The following is a 27,805-nucleotide window of genomic DNA, read 5'->3' on the forward strand; positions in this document are numbered from 1 at the left end:
GATGATGCAGTTCCACATCCTTCATGTAAGAATAATAGTTCATTGAAGCTCCCAAAATATTTCTGGAAATGATACAATGCTTTCATGTCATGAAGACGCTTATATTCATTACATGCTTGAATACACTGTGTCCTACTGTGCACACTATGCACAGTAACCATAACAATATAGAGACAATGAAGTTCTTGGGACAATGTTAACTAGTCCCAGTAAGGAGAGGAGGAGCTTCTTCACAAAAGCGACCATTTCTAGAGCATCAAAGTTGGCTTTCATGTTTAAAAGTCGCACTGAAAATTGTTCCTGGGCTAGCCAGATCCCAAGAAGGAAGATGTGGGCGTCAGTGGCTTCTGCTGCATTTGGCTTACTGAAATCTGTCTTGTCCTCTTCTGAGTACTAATGATTCCACCAAGTATTTTTTCTGTCCCACTCAGTTTGTGCCTCAGTATGGTTGGAAACTGGATAAATTAGTCTGTTTCTTGATGATAATTATTGATCCCTTTTGATATCAATCCCTCTCAATAGGTTTGGAAATTGACCGGTATCAAAGCCTCTCGATATCGAGAGGTATCAATGTCTATATTGGCTGATGTTGACTGACAGGAAGATCAGCCTAAGGCTGAAAGCGAAGATTGCATGTGGAGATTGAGAGGCACTAATGCCTACTGATATGGATGGATATCGATAGCTATTGATAGTTACCGATCCCTATCAATAGGTTTGGAAATCGACAGGCATCAATGCTCTCGGTATCAAGAGGTATCAATGTCAATAGTCGTCATTGCCTAATGAGAAGAAAATTGTTCTGAGAGTGAAACCAATAGATATATGTCAAGATTGAGAGTTATCGATACCTATTGATGTTGATCTCTGTCGATACATATGGAAACCGATACTGATCGAGGCTTTTCGATACTGAGAATAGTCAGTGTTGATGGTTGCTGTTTCCTACCTGGAGCGTAGTCGGTTTGGGAGTGAAAGCTGAAGATGCCAGTTGAGATCAAGAGGCTATCAGGAGAGATCAACATCGATGTTTATCAATAACTATTGATACCTATTGATATCGATCCCTATTGATAGGTATAATAATCAATACTTATCGATGTCTGTCCAAACTGTGTACTGAATCCAAAATTATTGATCTGCTCTTGGATGTTTCAGCTGTGCTCTTACCATAGTGTTCAAGTGCTTTATGCTCATTCATGAATTTGAATTCACAGCACCCCTTTGAGACAAGAAGGTGAGAGTATTCCCATTTTACAGATGGGAAGCTGAGTCTCAGGGAGGTTAAGGTCAAAGGATCCATTGATTTTTCGGGCCTCCATTTGATGTTTCTAAGCACTTACTGTTTTTATAGCTCAATATATGTTCAAAGGACAGCTCCCAGAGACTTCAGTTACAGCTTTCAGCACTCAGCACTTTGCATATCAGCCCCCAGGGTTTCCAGTCAGGCATGCAGAAAATGAGGAACACACAGTTAGTGATCACCTGCGGTTTATAGCTTGGCCAAATGTGTGTGGATTTTCACAGTAATAGCAAAAGGCACCTCTCTTATTCCTGGGTGATTCTTTCCTCTCTCTGTCAAGTCATCCAGTCCCTGCAATAAAACGGAGAGTGTTGCTGAGGTCTCTCAGTGGAGCAGTCGCACATCTTCTTGGGGAGGGAGGTAAGAGGAGGGGACCATCGTTATTACTAGCAAAGCAATGCTGTTTTCTTTTATTACATACCTGAAAACATTTGAAATCACCTTTACTAAAACTTTCCATGGCATTTCAATCTCTGAGACACAGAGACTCACCTTCAAAATCTAAAAGCCTAAACAGTAAAATTTGGCAGTTATGGGAGATGAAGAGCAAAGTCTCAGAGTGGAAGACAGTGGACTACCCTGCTGCAGGTGTTGCTACCTGCTTTAAATCTGCTGTTCTCTAAGAATTTATGGAAGTTTAAGGGGTGATAAATTGAGGCTAATACTCTATTCTTGCATTGTATTGGTGTAGTAAAAGGAATACCTCTTAGTTGTGCTTGGCCTGGGGCAAACCTTTATGGCAGAGTTATGACTCCCCTGAAAGTGGTATTTTTAATGGAGTCCTCCCTGACACACCATAATTACAGCTGCGTAAGTGGCTTTCATAAAAAAAATCTACAATTTGAGCACAATGAAGCTGGAATACCCAAACATAAGTCACTAGCTTTGATAGTATTAACAATAGTGAGATAGCAGTGAGCATGGTAGGGAGGGTGCTTTATATAATTGAAATAATAAATATCATTTGTTTTCTTGAAATAGAGAGGTAAAACTGAATTAATCTCATGAGTTTATATTCTACACCTTACTATCTGTGCTGGGAGATGCTTACTGCTGAATTGAATAAGGCAAAACATAGCTGGTGAAATGAACCGGAGGTCACTTTGATTTCCCAGGAAGAAAAATAATAGAAATATCAGTTCACAGCATTGTATAAACTGGGATGACTTAAAGTGTGGGGAGAAGAGAATTATTGCATTGAAAAAATGCAGGTAGTTTGGATTCAGAGAGGAAAGCAAGGCTGAGAATAGGTCTCTGGGTTCTGGTGAGATCCTAGAAAAACTCAGAAATGGTTTCAAAAGGAGTCAGCAGAGCCAAAAGAAAGACACAAGATGCTTGGGATGTGACTCTTAAGAACTCCTAAGAATCCAGGCTCCTTAGAGGAGCAATACATGTGATGAAATGGCTATTCTTACTTATCTGCTTTTCTTGTTTACTATGATTTCATGGTGCTGCTGCTGAATCTGTTCCATTGCAGCAGCATATTTTGCTTACTAGATTTTCCGTTGTTCAACAAGAAAGCAGAGAGGGATTGCTGGTTGACAGAGTCAGATCGGAGGGCAGCAGCTCCTCTTGAACTGATAGAAGTTTTGCTCAAATGTTTATTCTTGCTGTTACCATTGCAGGCCTAAGGTGCAATGGACTGTCCAGCATCATGTCTTATTATATCATAACAGCTTGGTTATGACAGGGAAGCCTTGGACCTTGGAGAAAGTAGTGGATTAGTTTTCCCCTTAATACTTCCAAATAATTGCCCTTGTTGTTTCTAGGATGGAACATATGTTCTGAAGAGCAGTGTTTGAGACCATGCCTTTAAAAAATACTAAAGAAAGAGAGACAAGATACCTATAAGGAAGGGAATAAGGAAGTAAGTGTCTTCCTTGCCTGAGTCCAGCCAAATCCTGCTCACCCTTTGTGAGCAGCTACATTAGTACAGTAAAATTATTGGTAGGTGAGCGCTAGGTAGGTGAGCAGGATTTGTTCCCTGGCAACATTCAGACAGCTCAGAGTAGAAGTGGTGTCTACTCTCAGGGAAGGAAAACAAATACAAAAGAAACTTCCCAGCTTCTTTTATAAGCAGTCCTTTGCAGGTCACCTTTCAAAAGTTTGTATTTCTGGTGTCAGTACTTGAACCTCATTTTTGTACAATGTGTGTGTGTGAAGGCTAAAGCAAGGTTCACCAGATGCCTGAATAATACAGAGTGTAATTACATCAGTGTGAAAGTAAAATAATCAGAGCTTGAGAATGTGACTGATAAGCAGTTAGATACTAGACTAACAACCAGGATGTCTGTAGTCCATCAAAGGGCTAATGAAGGTACTACATGTGCTCTTGTATTGCTTGAGGAGGATGTACAGAAAGAAAATATACCAGAAATAGCATTTATGGATATACATCATGTACTGAATGCATGGTCATGATAAGAATTGGATTCAGTGAGTGCTTAACCTATGGATAAAGTAATTACTCAGTGAAAAAGTGCATGCTAGAAGTTGATAACCAAGTGGTACATGCTTGAAACAAATTTTTACAAAGGAAGGTTGATGTTTGGGTTCTTTAAACTGCAGCTACTGCAGGCAGTCTGGAGTTGGGCTCACAGGCTGTGTGGTGCTACCTTCGTTTCAGCGTCCCAGTGAGGCACTGGCGGGGGCAGGTTTGGGAGCAGGTGCCGGGCCTGCTGGTCTTGGGCAGTGTGCGAGCAGCTGCGCCGTGGACCGCTAGGGATGGGGCAGGTACCTTCAGCATTGAGGCCAGCCGGTGGGAGAGGCAGATCCTCAAAGGAGTGGGCTAAATAAAAAGCAAAGTGGCTGGCAAGACTCCTTCCAAATTTAGGATGGTACCTTGCTTACATTGAACTCAGGGCTAGAACTTTCCAAGAATTAAAGAGGGAACTGGTTCACATGCTTGCATATCCCCTCATCAGAATAATACAACAGAACTTTTACTGTTAACAGCTCTAGGCGTATTGATGCATCTGCTATATTTACAACCTCTGTCAGTCATTTGACTTTTTGGTATACACACAAAGTCAGATCCTTTGGGGTGAGCCATTCCAGACAAAGAAATTGGGGAGTTCAACATTCGGGCAGGCTTAGAAAATGGCAAGAAAACAAATGAACAAACAAGCAAACCATGACCAAAGAAGATTAATAAAAAAGATATTTTGGCCATTTGGTCATGAATAGTACTGTTTAATAGCACAAGAAATCACACAGGCTGTGCAGGGAGACATAAAACCACTGAATAATGTATTATTATGTCATATAAAATGAAAAAGTACTAAAGAAATACTGTGGGAAGAACAAATAACACCACCATTAAAAGTGAATGAGTCCCATTTGGTCAGTATGCCAAATACAGAACAGAAAGTGCCATTTGTAAGTTAACAGCACTTTTAATTTTACTACTAACTTTTCCATTATAAGCCATACAAAGGTGTGGTTAGACCATAGCCTCAAGAACTGATTTTATGTCTGCCTTCATCTAAACCAGTACACTTTTAAAATATATATCTATGTCTATCTCTCCCTATATATATGCGAGGAAGAAAGGACTTGGAAAGCTGGAGGTGTATGATCTGGCTGACGTTAAAATGGAGCTGATACCTTCTCAAAGGTCTTTATATACCCTTCGAGAATGGTATATAAAGAAGGGTATATAAAGAGCAGGAGCTGAAATCTACTGGCAGTAGTAGTGAGGCTAGTGCTTTTCAGCCCTCAGGTTTGCAGTGATGGTATGTATCTACGCATGGAAAAAATTTGTCCTGTTTGAAGAAGCCCAGCCTGTCCTGGACAGAGGAGGCACTGTTGAACAGTGCAAGTGGGGGATGGCACAGGCGCAGGTCGGACTGCAGGTTTGATTTCCCTCCATTCCTCAAATGTTCCCCGCTTTAATGCGAAATGACAGGTGCCACTGCCTGTCCGGCATACAAACCTCAGGAGGAATTTGAAGGGGGAAAAAAAAATAAGATAGTAGAAAGCACAAATGAGATGGAAACCACTGTGCTGCTGCTTCAAATAAATACACTGGCTTGTTAGAGCTGCATTGCAGATATCCTTTCAGCATATTTTCAAAAAGCAAAATTCCCTTCCTTCTAATATTCTAGCAATTTGTTATTTTGACCATTTTTATAATGTTTGTCAATAGCAGAGGCAAAGCTGAGTGGGCCAGGCTGGGGAAAGGCTAGTCATTTGTGTGTGACACGCATGGTATATTACTTCCTCTGTGTCCTTGAGGCGGCAGTCATATCCAGGTACGATTCAGAAGGTCAGCCTGAACTGGAGGGAAATGATTTCTCAGAAGTGGCTATGAAATGGGAAGTGCTTTTTTCTTTCTCCTGGTTTAGCTGGAAAAACCTGGGCATGGAAGGGATCTACACCTTTTTTCTTAGTTTTCTGCGTGAATGTGTTACTTTGAAATTTCTTTCAAAACAATTTTATTTTACCTTGGTCACAGCAGTTTCTCCACTGTTTTCAGTGGGAAATGTATTTACATCACTGATATCTATTTTTACCAGGGCCAGCAGAGAGAAAGACACAATATGTTATTACTGGACCATGGCCAATAAATAACATGCTGTGATTTTCCACAATTAATGAGAAACATTTTAGTTTAAGCAGGATTTCAAGAGAGTTGCACTAAATTTTGGGTCTAGTTTTGGATGTGTAATTGCCCTGGAAAAGACAGAGATGGTTTTGTCTGCCATGTGTATGGCAAAGCACAGTTTTAAGTTGGAGTTTTAGAGGTCTGAAAATACATGCATAAAAACTGGGGATTCCTGAGCTCGCTGAAGGAAGGATGAGCTGAATACTGTCCTAAGAACCAAACACAATTCTGCCCCTTTTTGAGGTTTGAAAATAGGAGGGGAAATTTTTGAAGATATCTTTTGGCTCCTCCCCCTCATCTTTGCTTCTCTATGCAGTGTAGTTCTTGGAGAGGCTAAGCATAAATAACAAAACACACTGAGAGAATCTGTTCTTAAAAAATTTCCAACCCAATCTTAGATCTTTCTTCCCTGGTCACTCCCTTCTCAGGCAAAGTCCTGCCTCCCAGAACTTATAAGGCACTGGAGCCTGAAATTAATTATGTGATCTTATTACTGCAGCCCTTGTGCTTTTTTCAGCACAACCACATATTGGTAGCTACTCTTGTTCTTTATAATTTAATTTTGGACATAATATGAGCTTGTTGAAATGCTTGTATCTCTCTCTTCCTCCTTCCCCCTCCCCCCATAAAGCATGAACTATAGTGTCTAGAAGCTGGCAAAAAAGTTGGTGTAGTGTAAGGACCAGATAGATACAAATATGTTGTACAAACCCTTAATGCTTTTTAATATCTGCTAAAAATGGCCAAAAATGTTGACAGAAAAATGAAAGTTTGACAAAACTGGAATCTCATTAGAAACCATTTTCCATAGATTTTTTTTTCTGTGTGGAACTCCTGACCACAATGAACATTTATATCTTGTTTCTTCTGTTATCTGTGTGTTTTAGAAATTATTCTTTTACTAGAAAAGAATTTTTGAGTTAAGGAAAATAAACCAAAATCTATTTTATTTTATTTTATTTTATTCTTGCAAAAGGTTTTAATGAAAATTTTTCATGCAAGAAAGTGCCTCCTCTTCTCCCCATTTCCAACTATTTTTGACTAACTTACATTTGGATTGAAAATATCCTGGTAAAATAAATTAAGATTACATAGACAGTATGATAGAGAATTTGAAAAGGAAAACAAAAAAGAACTGATTAATGTTACGCAAGTAAGATATTGGTAAATGTTGAATATCTCTCAGATGTGCTATAATTCTGTTTATGTATTAGATCTAAGATAACATAATTAATCCTGGGGATAGCTGCCAGTTATGTAGTCCACAATTTTCCACGAAGTGTCTGTTGGGAAAGGCCACTGGTGGTGCTAACTCACAAGCTAAGGTCAAGTGGAGCTTTGGGTGGAATCCTTTTATGGACTGTGCTAAACTGAAGTCCTGTGCTTCTGTTTTCTTCTTTTTCAGCAATGTAGTTACGATCCACCTGGCAAAAGATTGGCTGATAAAGCTGACCTCTATAATCCCATCACTGAGGGGTGTCTTATCTTGAAGCCTGCTGGAAAGAAGGAAGGAAGGAAAGGAAACTGTCTCCCCCTCTAAACTAGGCTAGTGGGTTTGTGCATACAAGCAGCAATGCTAAGGTATTTGGGGCTCTGAGGTGGTGAGGGAGTGGATGTCACAGGATTTCCAAATATTAAAGCAAGTGCATTTTTGTAGGATTTTAAAAAATAACCAATCTGTGGTGTATTTTCATATCAAAATAACTATGATTTGCCTGTGTACCAGGGAAACTCATAGATGATCATAGTCTTTTCCTATCTCCCCTAAGCTGGCCCCACAAAGATTGACTACAAAAATCTTAAAGGAAGTTCTGTAATTGTATTTCTTTCCATTTGCCATTCTCTTCTCCTATTACAGAATTCATACTTTAAGAGAGGAGAGATTTAAAGGAAACTTCGTGACAACAGAGCTGAGCTGAAAGTGGATGTGTTTACATGGAGGGTAGAGGAAAATGACAGATATTCAACTTCAGCCTGGGAAGAGAATGTGAATGATTTTGTTCTCCTGAAGGATCATGGTATGCTAGTGAAATTGAAACAGATGGAGACAATGTGTTTTTTGTTTGTGAGTGCAATTTTGTTAGTTGGTCTTTTGGGGGCATTGGCAGTGGGTTTGAAGGATGATGTGTGTTGCCAATACGGTAGTCATCTTTTCTACTTACAAGTTTTAGGGATGTAAGAAGAGAGTAGACTAGGTGGCTGTGCTGGTCTGTGGCTCCAGCCAAACTTGTCCTCTGCTTTCTGTCTGGTGCAAAGATGAGTACCTCTCTGCCTTGCTGATCAGTTAATGCCTCAGCAACATCCTATCCTATTATTCTACTATTCATTCTGCCCAGAAAGTCATGAGCCAATTTCAGGAAGGTGCCAATTTCAGGAAGGCACCAATTTTGATCTGATGACAGCAGTGTTCCCCAATGCAATGCAAGACTCTAGGCAAGTGGTATGCATGATCTTGCCTTGAGTACTGTAATGTAGCCTAGTAGTAGAATCTAGTAGGGATGTCTTATTATAAATCCTTATCATGTTTATTTCACTTTTCATTCATGTTCCTTCCAATCTTTTGATTTTTAGTTTCGGGGCAGAGTCAGCTACATATCCAAAGATGCAACTTTACATTAAATTAATGTGCATCTCTTTGCCAGTTAAGAAGTTAACAAAAGTGAGTAGGTGTCACTATTTTGCTTATGATGAGAATCTGACGACACTCTGAACGAAGCACAGCACGCTTCTAGAATCTTAACTAGCTTGATTGCACCACCAACACTGTAATTTCAACAACTCTCCAGCATCTGGCATAGTTGGAAGCAGCAGCCAGCAGGTGTCAGATGTCAGTGTGAATTGTTTCCTGCTGCGTGAGCACTGACTATGAAATTGATTTTTCTGCCTTTTTTGTGTAGTTTCACAAGGAAAGTAACAAAGTCCCAAACAGACAAATTGTATATTTGTATACATACAGTTTATATACATATATATATATATAAGGATAATCCAGACTCCTAAAACTAAAAAAAAAACTGGCCTGGGTGAAGTCAATGTCGAATTTTCATTTGCTTACTATAGCCAGGAAGCTGCCTTAGGACACATCTGAAAAAAAATGCCTTCGAGATGCTGTCATATAGAGTACTTTCATATATACCAATAAAGATAACGTCTGTGGAATTGGGATCTAGACGACTGATTTGAGGCACTATAAGGAAGGATTAGACCAGGCATGAACATGATGTCATCATCTCAAGTCTTGAGAAAAGCCTTTGAGAATTCTTTAAGAATTGTTGGCTTCTAGGTAATGACAGTAAAAACCATGGAGGCCAGGCTTCATTGGCACAAAACTGACATCTAGTCTCAAGGAAGGTTAGAACTGGGTATGAAAAAAACAATATTTATGGTCGTCTTCCTCCAGCTTGAGGCAATACTTGTCTTTGATACAAGAAATCTTAACCAGTTCATTCTGAAATTGAATTATTTAAGGTTTTTCTAAGAACTAATTGCAATAAGTGGCCTTCCTGAGAAATCAGGGTCAAAAAACACTTTAGAAAAGTCAGATTGAGTGTTACTTACTGAACTTAGTCTCCTTTTAGACAAGTACAATGGAGAAAAACAATCATAATATCTGCTTCAGTGGGGCCCAAATCAACTGTTTGTGTTTTCACTCTGACACCCATTTGCACAGCATTAAGAGGGAAGGTACAGTACAATAATCTATATATAGAAAAGGTGGGGCCAATCATACTGAACCTTTGACTGCAGGCCAGCCAGTCTGATATTCTAATCTTGGTGCTGACACAAATCCAGTCTATAACCTTTGGCAAGTCACTTTAAAGTTTTTACCTTAATTTCAGAACCACTGTTGATTAAGGACTGATCTGTGACTATCCTGGGTTTCACGGTTGTCATAATGTCGTCCAATAGTCCATCTCATACAAAGCCAGATCATGGGTGCCCACCAAAACTGGGGATCTGCCCCCTCAAGATAAGCACAAGATAATTTAGGGGGCGCTGGCCACTCTGCTCAGAGGGCAGTTTCCCCACAGCAGTAGCAACATACCACAGTTTTCTTTCCTGTAGGAGCAGCCAACATGATTTGTGACTGACCTTGGGGGAAGGTGGAGGTCAGGTCATTCAAGCAGCCTGACCATGTCCTTCTGCCCACACAAGGGAGCACCAACCAATGGTGCTTTGGCTCCTTGTGGTGGCTGGACTTCTTCCCTTCCAAAGTTACCTGCTCTCCTAGGTAACAGCTTATTTTCCCTGTTTCTGGGGTTAGATCTGATTTCTCAACCTGAGTTCTACAGCAAGAATACAACCAGATGCTTACCCAGTCTGACATACTTAGGACCTTTTCCATGGAAGCAGTTTCCATTGGCCTTTAGCCGTATGCTTTGACCCCAAGGGTGAGCTGTAATTCCACCTGGAGAAGAGTGCAGTTATACTGATGCGCTCTGCAGCTCTCACTCCCCAGAGACACGTGGTAGAAGGAAATACTCCTTTCTCCAAATCAAATCACTGTGTGAGCAGAGGCTTGCTCTAATGCAGGACACGGTGGATTCAGCCAGTGCCGTTTGCCATCATGATCTTCCCCTCATTTTCTTGTGAGTTCCCTACTTCCTATCAATTCAGCTAAATTTGAAGTTAGATGTCCCTTCAGGTTTCAAGAAAAATAGGCAGCTGATGGGAGAACAGACCCAACTGATGGGTGACCACTGAGGAAAAGGCTAGTGAATGTATTCAACCCTCATGGGACATTAGGGTATCCACATCCCCAGAGAAGACTCTTAGAAAACACTGTTTCTGCTGGTTTCAGCAGAGGTCCCTTCAGACTTCTCAGGGGGCATGCTTAGGCAAACTAGTTTGCCTACAGATGGCAGCAGAAGTAGTCTTCAAGCTGGTTGGCTGCTTACTTCCACTGCTCTGTAAACCACTGGAAAGTGAATGCATAATGACCATGTTGCTCGTTAGTGAAACACCAGCCTACAACTCTCAGCACCAAAATTGCAGTCCATGCCAGAAGTAGGGTAAAAAGTCTCTAAAGAGAAATGTGATCATCTGTACTGGAGGATCTCATGTTTCTTGCAATCTGTGGCAATGCGTTTCCTGAGAGTTGGGAGGCAGGTACTTTGTATTTTGTTTGCATGGCACCTATGCCTGCTGAAGTGTTTTACTGATTGCTCTCTCTGAACCATGACAGTTGCTTCATGCAGCACACTATCTAGCTGCCAAAAGTGGAAAGAGATGCAGGTTATCTACGGTGGGCTACAGAAGTTAAAGTTTGCCTTATGTGCTGGATGCCCTCTATACTTATTCTTTAGGCTTACCAGTTGAATCCACTCTCTGTATCCATAGATGTGGCTAGTATCTTCTGTTTTGTTTTCTTCCAAAGTAAGAGTTTGTGGTATTGCATCCCCATGCAACACAATTCTGCTGGGCAAAAAAGTAGTTCCTGCAAAATCATACAGAAGCATAGATGCTGAAATCATGTTTATAATCAACAGCGGTCAGTTTGGGTCACACAGTGATGTTTATTGTTCTGGCTAGAGAGAGAGAGATGTGTTGAGCTTGATTTTGCCAAATATGCATTTAATCAACATGTTCCACGTGAACTGGTAGCAAGGGCAGCTTTTGAACTTAATGTTTTAAAGAGTAGCAGAGAAGCAACAGGTCTTGGAATGGGAGGAGCCATACTTGGCTAGAATGGGGAATGTCAATGTGCAACTATGGTTTCTCACAAACACATCACAGTCCCAGGAGATGTGAGCTTTACTTCAGAGCCAAGCTACGAAAGATCATATGGCTAGCCTCAGGACTTGCTTACTCCTGTGGGGTGATCCCTTTTTCCTTCTTTCCCCACATAGATACAAAATGGCCAGAGATACTGCCGCATGTAGGGGAAACTGCTTTTGCACACTTTGTCCTACCACAATTTCTACTCTGGGCAGCTGTTTTCTATAGTAATAAAAACAACTTCCAGATGAAAACACAGAATGGGTTTCCCTCACCTGCTTCTACAGTCATTACCTCCACTTTATTCTTCCCCCCACCCCCCACAGCATCTATTCATAGCTCTCTTCTGCATTCCCTAAATAGTATCTGGGTAACAGCACATGGTTTGCCCATGTTTTGGGTCTGCACATGTTCCAGCTGGCAGGGTTGGTACTTGTGCATTAGTTGGCCAGCTGGTAGGCAAACTAACCAGTGACATGAGCTCATATTGCAGACTGGGTGTCTCTTGTTTCGCTGGCCACCTCGCTTCATGAGGCTTTTGGCAATCCATATATCTGAAAAATTATTTCTCTGTTATAGGTGATTGAAACTGGAAAATAGCTTCAAATTTGTCAGGGAAGGACAAAGTGATAGAGTGATGAGACATATTCAATTTCTACAGGAAACCAAGCTGAAAAGCAGGCAGCTTCAATAAAACCCCAATAAAATGAGAATATTGACTTCCTGTTTTTGTAAAAATCCCTCTTTTTTGCATGGGAAAGGAAATAACTGAGCACTTCAGCTCCACAGATTCCTTACAGAAAGGACTGTAAAGAGAATCAACCTTTCCCTTTAGACAAAAGTAAAGAGAGAGTGGGGTGGCTGGGGAGATGTGGGCTAATGTCCTACAACAGACAGACTTCCACCTTCGTGCCCCCATCATCCCTTCCGGACTTCTTGGACAAACTTTTTCAGCCATGTGCGCAGTTTAATCCATCATTTACCAAATAAACATGAGCGAGTTCCTGTGTATGCATCTGGAGCCCTTATGTCACAGATGTGAGTAGCACAAGCCGAACAGCTTGTTCCAGCTGCCTAGGCTGAAGTGTGGTGGTTGTGTGGCTCAGACGATAGAAAGTCAATGGAGTAGCAATGCTGCCTTTCCTCACCTGACACTGAGGTGCTGTCACTTGAAATCATCCATTTGGTTATGTTCCGTTTATAGGGTTTTTCAAAAGGATATATTGCTACCTTTAGTTTGTATCTATAAATCTGTATTTTCTGGCAGTCAGAAGAGTATTTGAGTACTTGCTTACTGAGATACTAAGAAGTGATGGAGTGAAGAGAGCAAGAAAAGAGACTACAGTAAAGAGAGGTGGAACTGAGCAGAGAAGGAAAGGGGAAAAGGATCCACACAGGGCCCACAGAACTCAGCAAGTTCCCCAAGGAAATACATGATCAGAACAGAGGGATTCCTAGGATGAAAAGTAGTTTGCAACAAGGGTGACATTACAACAGAGGCCTGCTTTCTCAAAGCATGCATGTTGCACAGAAGCAAAATATAACTAGAATATTAGATGGTTTTCATGAACTATTAGGATTTCTAATTTGGGAAGCCTAGAAATTGGGAATTTCAAAATTTACTTTGAGTGAAAAGACAAATGCATTTGCACCCTTCCTGTGAGAAACTCCGGACCTTAAAGTAGTGTCATACTCTGATCTGGAAAGCAGAAGAATGGTATCTTCGGATTTAATTTGGGAGTCACTTACACAAAGCAATAGAAAATTCCCACGTTCAGAAGGAAATTATTGATCTTTTCCACAAATTAGTGTGGTGAAGGGGGATATCAGGAAGTAAAAATGCATGACTTGCCTGAGAGTAGGACCACCAGAGAGCTGCATGCCTTTTGACCCCATTTTCTTTCTCCAGATCTGTCATCTCAAGGTTTTCAGTAATATTCTGAGGGCATAAAGCAATCTCTAAAATCAATGAATGCTTCCAAGGTATTTATTAGGCAGAAATATGGAAGCCTAAACCCTAAAATTTGACAGAATTTCCTATCATTACAAAATATACAGGGATAGTGATATTTTCATTTTCTTTCATCTGTCCTGTTAAAAATGAGCATGGGTCTTGTTTTCAATAAATAAAAAATTAATGAGGTTAAAGTTTCCTCTGCAAAATCCAACTGTTTACATGTCTGTGTGACTCTTTCCTTTCTAACAGAGAGGGTATACTTTTATTTTGGTTATAAAATACTGTATATACTGTATATTGGCAGAAAGCTGGGTTGCTATAAAATGTCAAACTAAATTCTGAGTCAAAATGGAGTCACTACACAAAACACTTGTATTCTGTGACATAACGATGCTTCTGTTAAAACTGTTCATTTGAGGAAATAATGTTTGTGATAAAACTCATATTCTTTACCACATGGCCCAAATACCTGGGATTTATAAGGAATTCCTTTGGCAGACACACAAAAGAACCAGTAGCTACCTAATGTTAGTCCTAACCTCAGTTTGCTTTTCCAGAAATTGCACTCCTGATTCCTTCCCCAAGTTTGAAAGAAAAAGTAAAGTGGCTTGTCCAAAAATAGCATTCCCACTAACTTTTCAGAACATGAACGTTAATATTATATTCATATATCCTGTTCAACAAGGGAAGTTTACCATTATGTAAAATATGACTACAGTGTTTGCGGTTTTTTAAATATTTTTTTTGATGTATGGAAAAGTACTATCCTGAAGTAAACGAATTTGTGTAATGGGAAACAGTTTTCTATTTTCCTCTTCCTTGGGAGCTTAGACATAAAGATTTGTCAGTGCTGATACTTTAGTGTATGAGTCTAGGCCTGCCATGAGAGAAAGACAAAAGGGTGGTATTTGATGCTAATGAGAGATGTATGGGAAGAAGAGGTAAGTGGCTGGTTCTCTGTAAAAAGCTTATACTTCTGATTTGATTATATCTTGTTATATAGCTTGTGGGTGGATCTCTGGCCACATGTGTGTTTTATGGTGGTCTAGTAATATGCTAGACACTTTCCAGGCTTTAATCTCATTGTGGGAAGGAGGAGAAGGGTGGTTGTTGCCAACACATTGTTGGTACGCTAGAAATGTCTGTTAGTCCAGTTAGTCCGTGGGAGGCTCAGGAACAGGAACTACAGACCAGAAGAAAAAGCATTTTTCCTTTTCAGCGTTATGGTATTAGTGGGTCATACCTTGGCCTAGCTGTGAATTTTTTGTCCTTGTCAGGCAACCAGTGAAGTGTTGGGTTTAACTCTACCTTCATACTCTCTTTCACGCTATATAACGTGACATTTTTACTACTTTGATTTTCCTTCATCAAACAGAAAAAGATTAATCCACGGGGCTTCTCTATGACTATCCCAGCACCCCAAGTGAAGTGGCTGCTTACAGCCTCTGTGACTGAAAAAGTGCAACAGCTCGGCTTGCTCTGTGGTCCATAGAGAAGGTGCAGCCTTTAAGAGAAGGTAAGTGTCATGGACTCGGATCATTTGTGGACACAGGCAAGGCTGAGACCACTAAGCATAATGTATTACATATTTTTTTAGCATCAGATTGCCCTGAGAGGATTTGTTCTTTCTGATTTCCAAGCACAAAAAAAGATATCTGTATTACACAAAGTTCAGAAAAGATAAGAGGAAAAAAAAAAAACAAAAAAACAAAAAAAAAACAAACACCAGAGTGTCTCCGGGCTTCTCTACTGTGCCATTCTCCTGTTACTGGTCATTTTCATGACTGGCTTCTACTATTATCTGCTCGAAAACTAATATTAAAGACTATATAGCAGTCTACAGTATATAGTTTATAACAGTGACAGCCAGCACCTGGAAAAAATTAACTGCTATCACCTGAAGGAAGCATAATACCAAGGTAAGATTGTTTATATTTTCAGCGCTCTCCTCCTCCTGCTTTGTATTCTCTTAATCCGGGATTAAATACTAATTGTGGCTAAGTACTTGAAAAGCTCATCAATTAATGGGATTTTTAGGAAGCCAACATGTCGGAGGTTTGAACAGGAAGTTGTGGGGCGTGATTCTTAATATCTTGTATTTTGTAGACATTTGTGCAGAGCAAGCACAAATCAAATAAAAGCAAGGTCTCTTCTGAATGAAGTGGTATAACTGTAATTTTTGCATAGATAATAGTAGCAAGTAGTTATTCTGTACAGAATGAGGTATTTATGACCGTGGCATAATGTTGCAGTGTAGATGAATACAGGCCTGGCGTGACAGTAGAGACCTTGCAAGTGAAGACAGAGGATGCAGTGTAGAGGAGTACAGGCATGGGGTGACAAGAGAAGGGGAGTGGAGGATGTTAGTGGAGACTTCAGGGCTATACATAGCTCAGCAGCAAACAGTTAAAGAAACGCAGACCTGAGAGCTGAGCAAAACTGGCTTAGGAGTAGTAAAGAGAATAAATAACAAGTATCCAAGATACTTCATGTACAATAAATTCAGACGTAATGTGGAGTTACAGACCAATGAAGAAGGGTAAGGTGTAAAGCAACAGACAGAAAATGTATAAGAATAGCCCCAAGTGACCCTTAAAAAGAGAAGCAACAAAAGCATCAGATTCAGCATCATGGCCCTCCCTGCCAAGAGGAAGGAAAGACCTCTACCATGAACATCATACTCCTCTCAGTGAAAAACCTGGAAAATTGAGGACTCACCGTAACAACTTCCTCCTCCTAGTAAAGCCAACAGCCTCAAGAGAGAGAGTGGAAGGGTGAGCACAACACTGGGGAGAAGGGTGGATGCTAGGAACTGTGTATTTTAAATGCATTATTATTGAGAGTTTTTCCTGTATTAGTATTTGGGGATTTTTCTTTCTTTCTTTCACAAATGAAGTATATTTTGTGATGCTTTATGATTCTCCTTAAATTTAGTTTAGCTTAAAAAAACTTTCAAGTTAAGAAACTTCAGTTTCCTTGTAATTCCTTAATTTGCCAAATTTGCAATAGCTTACTCTAGGCACTGGAATGGAATTTTAGCATCCTGCTGATAAACGAAATGCTGTTTTTTCTTGTTGACATTAGATTTTTGCCCTTCCGCAGAAGAGCGATTTCTTCACATGAGTTGAAGTGATGGTTCATATGGTGCAGTTGCCTCTCACAGCAAACTTCAGAGTTTGGTAAGCAGGAAAGAAACAGAACATTTTACCTTCTTGAACCAACATGTAAGGAATTAATTTCACCTCAAAGAAAATAAGTTTGTTTAACAATAATTTGGAGGTAAAATGTCATTTACTAGTAGCAGCCAGCAAGCATGCTCTGTGTTGAATGAATCTGGTTGTGAAAAAACTTTGGTTTTGATCCTGTTTGTAAGTGGTAGTATCTTCAATTTTCAGGGTTCACAATATTTGCAATGTCCATAAGCTCTGCATAAAATTGCAGATATATAGTATGGTGCAAGCTCGTATTTGGAGGAAAATAATATCCTATTTGGGCTCCCCTCTCAACTGCATGCACAGCTGTGATGTAGACAGTAAAAGTGTCCCAATGACAGAACACCAAGCCAGTCACAGCTTTGAAGTAGATCTGTCTAAACCTGCTACTATAGTGAGCTCACCAAGGATGACTGAAAGGCTTTTAAAGCCAAAAAGTCAAGTTTCTCTGGAGCAAGAACTACAATAACTTTTTCAAATAGAGAAATCAGAGCAAGTCATGAAGACAGATGAGAAATAAAGAAGCTCATATCTAGAATGCCCCTGACCACTGTATCCTCCAGAGAGGTTCTTGTCTTCCAGCCAAATTTCCACTCTTTCTCAGTGGCAGCCAACAGTCCCTGGTCCCCTCTCTTCCCTGGGAAGGTCTCATCATCTTATAAGTCTGTCTTTCTGTTGTCTGCTCTTCACTGCAATCTCTCATGGATTGATTCAGCTGCCCGCAGGATTTTAGTTTTCTTTAGCATCCCCCATCCTACTCAATGTAAGTTCAGCTCAGAGCAGGGAGTTTAAATAATACAAAGGCCTCAGACACATTATCTGCTCAAGGCAGTTTTTCCTTCTGCTGAGTCTTCTTTCAGTATAAAAGTAGCATATACTTGAAGTTGCAAGGTAGTTGTTTCACATCATCATCAATCTCAACACAGAGTTCCCTAAGAAATTGTTAATTTCAGACTGTATATTGTGGTGATAAGCACTAACCGTTTTTCTGACAAGTGATTTTCCAGATTTGTCTCAATCTACAGAACACAATTCCTTGAAGAAACATTAGCTTTCACGATTGAGTAGAATAAGAGCAAAGTGCGAAGCAGGGTAGGCTAAACTCCAATAAAATCATGGAAGAAGCATGGATTTTATGATATAATAATTATGATGTTATAATTTCTGTAACTGAATTTGCCAAGAAACCTGACAGAGGAGCTGAAATGTGATTTGAATATGTGACTAAATGCACTGAGTGCATTGCTTTTATGACAAAATGTCACAGCAAGGGAATAGGCTAGGATTAAATAGCCAAGTTATGAATCACAAGTGTTGTCCAGCATGTTTCATTTTATGATCACTCTTCAATTAAAAAAATTCAGGAATGGTTTTTTTGCTCTCCAACTGGGAGAGCAAAATGCAGCTTAAGGCAACTAAGTAGCTATCAATAGAATCCCAGCAATGAAAAAGCATATTCAGATCTACTTTCTTATAATTACTTATAATAAGAAAATATTTCACTTATAATTGTCATGATCACTCCTTAATCCAAAACAAAGATGATGGAATTGGAGAAAAACACTTGTACTTAGCGTTTTAGTGCTGACAGCCCAGATCTTCCCAGTCTAATACAGCCACTGGTGAATTACACCTGTAGGACACACCTAACTGAACATCAGATATCATGCAATGGAATTAGATATTCCAAGGGGCATGTAGCTAACGCAGTCATTCACATTCATCCTTTGGCATGTTTTAGGCATTATGGAGCTGATCTAATGTTTGCAGGAGTTTTTTCTTTGAATTCCGTAGACTTTAGAAAAGACTCTACACAAGTCATGTTAACTAGTGTTTTTTCTTGGTAGCAGTGAACTACATGAACTGATACCAGAAAATTATCTCTTACTGGTATGGAATGCATTTTTTGGCTACCTCAGTGAAATCAATAGCCATAACTGATCTTTGCAAAATTATTTTTTGCAAGATTAAGTGCCATATTGTTAGATATTGACAGTAATTTTCATTTTATAGTGACTATTGCAATGAAAAATGAGAAATGAAAATATAACTTATATTAAATAGTATGCACCAGTCTTCCTAATTAAATACCACTGGATTTTCTTTGAAATTCCCCCCCGCCCCCAGATTCATATTTCTGTAAAAATCGACAAGATCTTTTATGATTTCCAGATGCCCTTCCAGAGACAAAACACGTTTTTATTCCGCAGCACAGATTTCTAGCTGCTTATAGTTTGTTTTAACCCCTCTCTTTTACGTAGTTTTCTTTTCTCCTTCCTCTTATTTTCCCCCTACTCCAAATTCTTGAATTCATGTGTAAAAGGTATCATGCACAAATAGTTTTGTGAGGCCTTATGCTAGTTTCTTGGCAAAAATCATTCCTTTGGCAACTTCCTAACTTCTCCGTGCACTTCAGGGAAAACAGGTGCTTGTTAGAATCATAAAACATCATAAATTTCTTGCCACAGATAAATTACAGTTCTTGTCACTCCTTGTTATGAGGTACTAGAAACACCCAGTAAACTACTCTAATGTTCTTAGCATGTGTGTCTCAGGCCAGTTAACACTGCTGTGGTATTTGGCTTATTATGCTGCCATATACGTCACTTTAAAAAGAGTTTAGAGAGGTGGATAGAGATTAAAAGACTGTCGTACATTTTTAGCAGCCCAAATAGGAGCTACCTCCTGGTTTACATCCACTCTAAATCGGCTTTGCATGCCACCTCAGAGATCATTAATCAGAGCGTCCGTTAAAAATGTTTTATTAACCTATCATGTCATAACCTAGTCATTTTATTACCCATTGTAATCAGGTATCCTAATGTACTGGTGATTTCAGAAGGATTCTTTCTTCCTTAATATTCCAGGAGCAGCTACATTAAACCCTCAAGAGCAGCCATGAGCATTAATTTTTTGTGTTCTTTTATACGTAACATAGAAGTAGTCAGCTTCTGATAGAGTCTTGAAAATGTGTCTTACTGAGCAGCTTAAAATCCAGCCTCTGCTTTTTCTTGCATCAGTAAGGTCATTCAATTTTAGCTGGTATAGTGGAGTGCAGGGTTCATCTCAGTCTGCATTCATAGCTAGACTTTTTGCATAGAGGGATCAATTCTGCCACTTACTGATTGTGTAGTACCTTCCTCAACATGTAAGTCTGTGGAGATGAGTTCAGGACAAGACTGAAATACCACAATGAAATAAGGTTTCTTCATGTCAGTATAACTCAATAGCTCTGTTGACAAAGGTCTTGCTCACTGTGATTTTATGATCAGTTTACGTAGCCTCTCTGGCTTTTTGAAACTGGCATTTATGGCACTACTCCTGCCATGCTACCCTGTTTTGGGAAAAAGATTTTTCTGGTACTAGGCCTGTACCGATTTTACTTCAATATTCCCTGTTATGTAGTGAGATTTATAAAAGATGATATGGGAAAGAAAACTGAAGATGAGGGGGGAATATGAACCCTGCTTCCCACCTTTCAACACTTTTGGAGATTAATGTGAAGACTGCAAATGGTAGGACAGTTAGAGTGTCTTTCCTGGAAATTAGGTGTTAAACACCTTGAAGGAGATTAATCATTCTGCTTTCTTATTGCTCTACACTGTGAAATCTTTGGCCAGGTTAGGGATATGAAGCATTGCTGAAAATTTGAGAAAGCTATACCATTAAAATGAACAAAAAATCAAAAGCAGTGTTCAGCAGCCTGCTAATGCTCCAGCAATATCTAGAGCCACTCTAGCATGCCAATATTCAATCGCTATTAGCAGGTCACTCTGTCAGGCCATACTGGAGACATTAGTTTATGCCATGGACTTGCCTCTTAATTAGTTCCAAAGCATAATAATAATAATTTGACTGAAAAATCTCAGCAGAAACCAGGGAGAATGCAGCAAAGACTGAAGTATGGAAATAAAAAGAAAAATCCACAACTTCTCAGTATCAGGAGAGAAAAGCTCTGCACATTTAAAGGAGACTTTTCAAGTATGCACTAAGCTTATCAATAAAAATAGAACTAATATTATAGAAATAAGATCTTTTGGAAGAACTGCCAACTACATCATATATTACTGCTTCTGGCAAGAAAGGGGATCTGTTAGGCTGTAGGATTTTCAGTGAAACAGATTTATTTGATCTGAAGAAGTCATCTCACAATTGATATTCTTTTAGTCATGCATGAAAACAAAGTAAAAAATCCTCTCCTTTTGCCCTTTGCATCTTGTAAGTGCATTAACTGGAGACTTACAATTCTTTATTTGCCTGAGCTGGAGAAGAGGTGTTAGCTCAGACCTTCTACAACATAGCCCTGAGGTCTGCAATGTTTGAGAGGGAGGTCTTGCAATGTCCTGCTTTGCTGTCCAATTTATATTGAATAATCAAAATCATAGGACTAAAGCCAATTTTGCTTTATACATGCACTAACTGCCTAGCTATAAAGTGGTTCCCACTCCTCTCTCTCACTTCTGGTGAATATTCATCCAAAATGGAATATAGGGAAAGATCCACTTGAAATGCACTGCTGTTTTGGGCTAGGGATGCACTGGGCTTGTATCTCTGCCTACAGCATAGATGGAAAAGATATTTCAGATTTAGTGTCCCACTTCCCAAATGTGCTGTCACCCCTCAGTTGCTGTTCAATAGGGGATGGTCCCCTTCGTATCATACTGGGCATTTTCCATTTCTTTTTCCAAAAAAGTACTGCACTGGCTGAGTTGACGGCTTTCAGCAGGGAGTGCACAGCTCGGAGTACTGAGATGCAGGAGGTTGTGTATTAGACGCTTACCTCCTGTAGAGAATGAAATTCAGGCACGGACTCTTTTTTCTACTTTTTCTCCTGGTTAATGGAGCTGTCTTTCCACTGAATACCCTGCTACTCTACGGCACTACACTCTCATCTTGCACTGTGCCAGGACCCTGGAGTGGTAGCCCCAGGTCAAGACTCACAGTGGCAAAGAGTGAGAAAGTGAGGCTCAGATCAGCAATACTGAGATCAGACAACTCATTTCTGTTATTTCCAAGTCTACACATTGGCTGTAGATGACTGCGTGTGTGATGAGTGCATGCTTACTCCTGAGGTGACTTGGAGGAGGGGTGAGCTAAGTTATCTGCTGAGAGAAAACATACACGCAGGTCTCTGGATACTGCCACAGCCTCTCTTCCCTTAGCTGATGTTAGATGGGTTGTAGCTGCACTGCTGTGTCTGGTAGGCAGGATCACAGAGGAGAGAAATCCTGCACAGTTCAGCTGCATGCATGAGAGGTTTGAATGCAATAGCAGGGACCACATAGCAGGAGCTGCTGCACAAGTCTCACAGTGCCTGCTTGCTTCACTAATGTCCTTTCTGTGGCGCTAGTCTGTAGCTCCTGCATATTCAGGAAAGGGCCAGTTTAGGGTCTATTTATGTGCAAATCAATTTTATTTCATGTGCCTTCCCACACAGTCATAACTGTGTTGAATGTACTGATTTCTCTGTACTACCATTGCATTTTAGTTTTCTCCTCCTTGTTACAGAACTGCCCGCAGGATATACTGCTCTAATCTCCTCAAAGCACTTTGTAAAGATAGTGGAGGCACTTAGGGATAATCTCCATGAGGCCAGTAAATTGGTCACCACTGAAGCACGAAGAGACATGAGAACAAGCTGGCTGTAATCTGCAGAGGGAGCCTTTGTCTCATCTGGAAGCACAGAGAACTGTGGACGCGTGAGACAAACCACAGGAGTTTGTCAAAGACTCCGTCATTTATTGAAGGATGCCTCTGGAGGGAGTGAGGAGAAACCTGAGAACAGATGAAAGTATTAGTCATTCAGCGTAGTATGCAAAGATCGAAGAAAAAAATCATCAAAAAGGATGCTTGACTGTCGAGAACAGTTCACCCATTTTTTTTATCTCCTTGTTATTAAAAGATTTATTTTTTTATCTCATTGTTATTACAGAGTACAAGGCTTGGCAAAAGACTCTCATTGAAATAGAAAGTTTTCCGAAAGTTTCTATTATCCTAAACTGCACTTCAGACCTCAGCAGAGTTTTGCAGAAAGTTGAATTGAAGTGTCCATGGAGCCAGTGATATTTATATGAAACCGAAAGAAACTTGGAGCTGGGAAAATTCAAGATTGGGATACCAAGGCAAATGATATCATCTGTCCTTTATTGTAACAAAATGGAAATGGCCATTAATGTTACTTTATATACTACTTTAGTGCCTATGTCTGAAAAGGTCTCAGGTAAGTAAATCATACAGTTTTCTGGAACAGCTTATATGAAAATTATTCACCCCCTGTTGTCATTGTCCCTATTTAGTCAAAGACACAGGGGCTGACATTTGTGTGACAACAGATGCCAAACACAGACTTGCAAAGCTAGAGTTGTGCCAAATGACATGAAAAAAATTGATTGTGCATAAAGGGAACTGGTTAGTAAGCATGTTCCATCACCTCAGCATTGTCTGTGGTGTAACTTGAAGGAGATGGGCAGTCCCTATATTTGCCATAAGTGTAACTTTCTGCTAGCTGGAGACCGATATCTAGTTCCAAAACACCAGCTTCTAGCTGTGTAGCAAGAAGACAGAACTTTAGTTGGCTAGATGTGCCTCACTGTGACCAGGATCAGGCAAAAGTTTTATTAATAAGTATCTATTGGGAATTATAGTCTAAAAAATAAAAAAAACCTCCAAAAGAACTGATACACTGGTTTTCTGGCAGCATTGCAGCCCTACAGAAGTTGAATTTATAAGCAGGTTCTCAGGAGGAACGATTCAGATACAAATAAGAAATCTCGATGCATTTAGCTTGTAACCTGAGATCTCCTCCAAACTGAATTTTCCTATGATCCTGAGCAGGTATTCATGGGAGGTTTTTAGAAACGCACAGCCAAAAAGGGCATGTCTCATGTGGAGGTTGCTCCTAGCCTGAGATAAAACCACAGGCTCACAGATATCTGAGAATGGTGGTTAAGACATGGGGCAAGATTGAGCTTGAATGTGAGTTCTTGACTGGAGGGGCATATGGGGCTTACATGTATGCATCTGTGGAGCAGGTGTAATTTGTAATTTGGAGCACATGTAACTTGTGTAATTTATGTGACCTCTGGGTACATTGCCATGTTAGAGAACAACCCACTCCAGTGTGTTCTGTACTTTATAGAAAGTTTGACTCTAAACCCAATCTCAATCCATGCAGTCGTATAATCAGTACCCAAGAGGAATAGTTTATAGCCCATTTTTATGATCTCTTATTAAAGAATTATCTGTTCACAGCCTCATATCTAAATATTATTGGTCTAGAAAGAAACACAACATAGCACTGTTCTTTTTGCTCTAGCAATGCTGAGGGATCTGGCTCAGAGAGGACTTGGATTTGTTCCACAAATAGGCTGTCAGGAATGGCTGATCCTTTTTCAACCAGTTAGTTGAGGGAGCATGGCCCAGGCAGACAGGTTTTGCCCAGTGCAGATGTGTTTTCCTTTTCATCATATTTTTCTTGGTAGGTGATGAAATACACTCCTTATTTGAAGACATGAGGATCCATGGATGAAAGCTGTATGATGGCCTCGCTGCTGAAGTCCTCCTATTTAACCCAAGTCACTTGTCCTGATCAACAGCCAACATGGCTGGGCTTTGTTTTGTGCCTTCTTGAGCATGTTTAAAAGTCCCTGAGTGCTGCTTTCAGGCACAACTATACCCCTAACCCTCTAAACAATGATCATCTTACAGGCAGATGGATAACTAGCTAGATATGGCCATTTTAGCTCAACTTTGAAAAGCTGAGATTGTGAGTGTACTCCCTTCTAAAGCTCTGTCTCTCCGGGTCTTTGTCTGGGACCATACGACACTCCAAATGATAACCTCAGAGTGCACCATGTCGACAAAGAAAAGGCCACATGTGCTGGGTGTGCCATAAAGCTTGCAAGAGATGCACGTGCATGGTCTAGTCCTGCCCCAGGGCTGAGGGGAATGAGAATATTGGAGGTGACCTGGGACTATCCCAGGAGCTCCGCAATAAAGGAATTTGGCCATGAGAGCACTGCTAGGGCCATTTTTATGGGACACTGTAACCACTGAGCCTATGTGCTGTGAGTCCCAGGTCACTTTGCCACAGTTATGTAAAGCAACATATTTTAGGAGGTTTGCTGGGATTATACCCTAGCTCTTTCTAGATACACTTAGGAAGAGGACTCCACAAAAAGTCAGCAGGAGCTGGTCTGAGGTTACCGCTTGGAAGAATCAGGCTACTCAGCTGTTTAAAATGCAGGATCCATGTAGCAAGCTTTAGCTTGGAGAAAGAGAGTGGAACTTTGGTAACTGCTCCTGGTACAAGAGCAATGGACGGCTGGAGAAAAATCAAGCCTAGGACCGCTGCAAAGGAACTTAATGAAGCAAGTGTAGGGGTCAATGTCCTCATCATGAGCACATACATGAGAGATTTCCTGTCTTTGACCATAATGTGGCTATTTCTCCCTTCTTCTTGCTGTAGAAAGTTGCTCTCCCCTTTTATACTTGTCACATTTCCTTTATTTGCTCCTCTCAAGGTGATGCCTATCATAACAAAATAAGGAAAAGTAGCAGACAGAAGAACAGCTCACGAATTCAGAAGTTTCCCCATGAGATGCTTTGCTTCCTTCAACCAGGTGCCAGCACCAGGGCTCGTTTGCTGCCTGGGGCTGAGGTGGGAAGGGACAAGCCCGTGCCCCTGGAGGGCCCATGTGTGGGAGATATGCCAGTTGGGGCACCAAGAAGGGCATGGGGGGTTTCACTGTGGCTACTACGGGGAAAAAGAATGTGTTGCTCACCACAAAGATGCTTAACATCTGTCCAGAGTCTGACTTTGTGTCTTTCTGTGTTATTTAGGTTAACAAGCCTGAGAGAGCTTGTGGGCTTAGGTGGCAAAGGAGGAGAGGAGTCATGGCTGAACAGGACTCATAGCATCAGTCAGGGGTCACTATGGGAAAGACCTAGGAATGTTTCATGTCCTAGGAGAGAGGGGATCATATCTTCTTTGGAGAGGTGAGGGAGTGCTTGCTCCTCCCTTCTGTGTTTGTGGCGTGAGCCTTGCCTGCAGCTGGGGTCACAAACTGCAGTGACCTGCCTGTGCCAAATCTGGGCTCTCCTCTCCCCAGCACCCGGAGTCTCCCCCACCTCTCCCTCTCAGTGTTGGAGTTTAATCTTTTGAAGCCAAGGACTGTGAGTCCCAAAGCTTTGCTTCAATCCAGGAATGAGGGAAAGTTTAGGTGAGCCTATAAGGCGAGGAGGACCCTTAGACACAGCCACATTTCCTGCAAGTCCAGAATGACACACTGGTGAAAGCTGTATCCCTTACTCCTTGATTTACCCCAGTTTGAAATCAGCGATAACTCTACTAATGTTTACACCTCTACAGCAACTCTGCTAGAGTTTTGTCCTGCAGCTGTGAGAAATGCCTACTTGAGCAGGGAGGAGGAGAGAGGCAGGGAAAAAGTGTACATCATGCACTTAGGGGGAACTATAAATCACAGCAAGAATTTGAGCAGTCTCAGCAGTAGATATCAATCTCTTGCCATGGTGAAAAAATGGAAGGAATGTTTTGCTGCTTCAGAAGTGTTAATTCAGACTTGGATTTGAATTATGGTCATAACATGGTTAGTAAGAGAGGCTCTATCTGAAGTATAATCATTGATAGATTGTACTTCAGTGGAGACTAAAATTACTCCAGGCTGATTCACTTAAATCACATGTAACATCTCTCTTCAACAAGACAAAAATCTCATTTTTCAACAGTGTGGAAAAATCCAACTGTATTTGGAATGTATAAGATTGGCAGGTACTTAGCAATGTGAAAACCAGATCCACAGTACTTAAGATTATTTCCAGTATAGGTTGAAAATGCTTCCCCCCCTTCCCCCCTCCCACTAGTTAGGAACTGTCCTGACTGAAAACTCTAATGGTCTTTGGTGAAGGCAAAACTGGTATTCTAGCAGTATATCTATATACACTATGTTTGTTGGTGTATCAGTGAACCTGTATGTTATGTGGTATCAATTTATTTTAAAGAAAGGTCATCATGTTGTCAGATATACATTCTGCATCATGAAGGACTTCTACGTGTAGCAGTAATAAGGATGTGAGGAAATCTGCTGCCTTGGGCTGGTCACAGATTCACAGGCTGTATTAATAGATAGGATTAGTGAATAAGAACAGGTCAGAAGGCTGCAAAGCTCTTGTCCCTTGAGATTTCCTTCCTTAGATTATCAGGCTCATTGAACAGCTTCCTAGAATACAGGGAGTAGAAATTGAAGGAAAGGCTGGAAACCACCTTATTTTACTGGGCATTTGGGACATACTGGTGAAAAGGGCAAGTCCTGGATTATAAGCTTTGCTGAAAATGTCTCTCCAGTTTTCTCCGCAGGCACCGTGGAGGAACAACAACATCAGTTTTCTGAACAAAGAGACTCCTGTAACAGAACAAGGAGAGACTATTATAGGTTTCTACCTACTGGCTTTAGGTATGTACCATATCTCTGCCTGGCTTATGAAATGAATCTCGTAGTAGAGTTTGGTATAAAGTTCAGAGTGATTCCTTTGGTTTTGACCCATAAAGAAACAAGATGTTATAAAATGCAGCCTTCTACTTCAGCTATTACAGATCAAAGGCATACAGCTTTCTTTTGTTAAAAAAATTAATAACCAATGCAAAAATATTGAGAAGAAATGAATACGATAAGCCTGTAAAATTTTAACTAATGTTTGTAGAATTTAAAATGTGGGAAGAGAAAAAAATACCTTATCAGAAATACATGATACTGTTGTGCCTTCTCCTTATGTCTCATTAGCACCAAATTAATGTTCTGTGATTTCCAGAATTTTGACTGCTGCCAGTCAATTGACATCCTACAATTACCTCCTGCAGAGACAAGAAATGCAGTTCCACAGTTTTTAAAATGTTGAAACTATTTGTACTGCTCTTGCTTTAAATATGTTCTACGGACGTAGAAAGAAAACTTCTTCAAACAGGTTCTATTAAAGATTTAAGTATTAGGACA

At 40.4% G+C, this 27,805-nt stretch overlaps 1 protein-coding gene and 1 long non-coding RNA gene across 7 annotated transcripts in view; both read left to right on the plus strand.

Moving 5' to 3' along the window:
* The first annotated feature begins 7,332 nt into the window (after nucleotides 1-7,332).
* Nucleotides 7,333-16,343, plus strand: LOC135327711 (uncharacterized). Of its 2 annotated transcripts, XR_010388100.1 has the most exons (4): nucleotides 7,333-7,490; nucleotides 7,768-7,927; nucleotides 14,960-15,503; nucleotides 16,110-16,343. It is a non-coding gene; the product is annotated as an uncharacterized LOC135327711 (long non-coding RNA). The 2 variants fall into 2 exon arrangements; XR_010388099.1 differs by having other exon boundaries at nucleotides 14,960-16,343.
* Nucleotides 16,344-16,666: 323 nt separating this feature from the next.
* The window catches only part of LOC112984587 (opsin-5-like), a 44,770-nt gene continuing 33,631 nt past the window's right edge, over nucleotides 16,667-27,805 (plus strand). Inside the window, exons 1-4 of one of the 5 annotated variants that reach the window (XM_064509439.1) lie at nucleotides 16,667-16,763; nucleotides 22,305-23,016; nucleotides 24,278-25,417; nucleotides 27,160-27,268. In XM_064509439.1, coding sequence (XP_064365509.1) covers nucleotides 25,391-25,417; nucleotides 27,160-27,268 — 136 coding nt within the window. In that variant the 5' untranslated portion in view covers nucleotides 16,667-16,763; nucleotides 22,305-23,016; nucleotides 24,278-25,390. Of the gene's footprint in view, nucleotides 16,764-22,303; nucleotides 27,269-27,805 lie in introns of those variants that run through there. The other 4 variants (XM_064509437.1, XM_064509438.1, XM_064509441.1 and 1 more) reach the window with 4 other exon arrangements.

The sequence above is a fragment of the Dromaius novaehollandiae genome, chromosome 3, assembly GCF_036370855.1.
Source record: "Dromaius novaehollandiae isolate bDroNov1 chromosome 3, bDroNov1.hap1, whole genome shotgun sequence".
Taxonomy (NCBI): Eukaryota; Metazoa; Chordata; class Aves; order Casuariiformes; family Dromaiidae; genus Dromaius; species Dromaius novaehollandiae.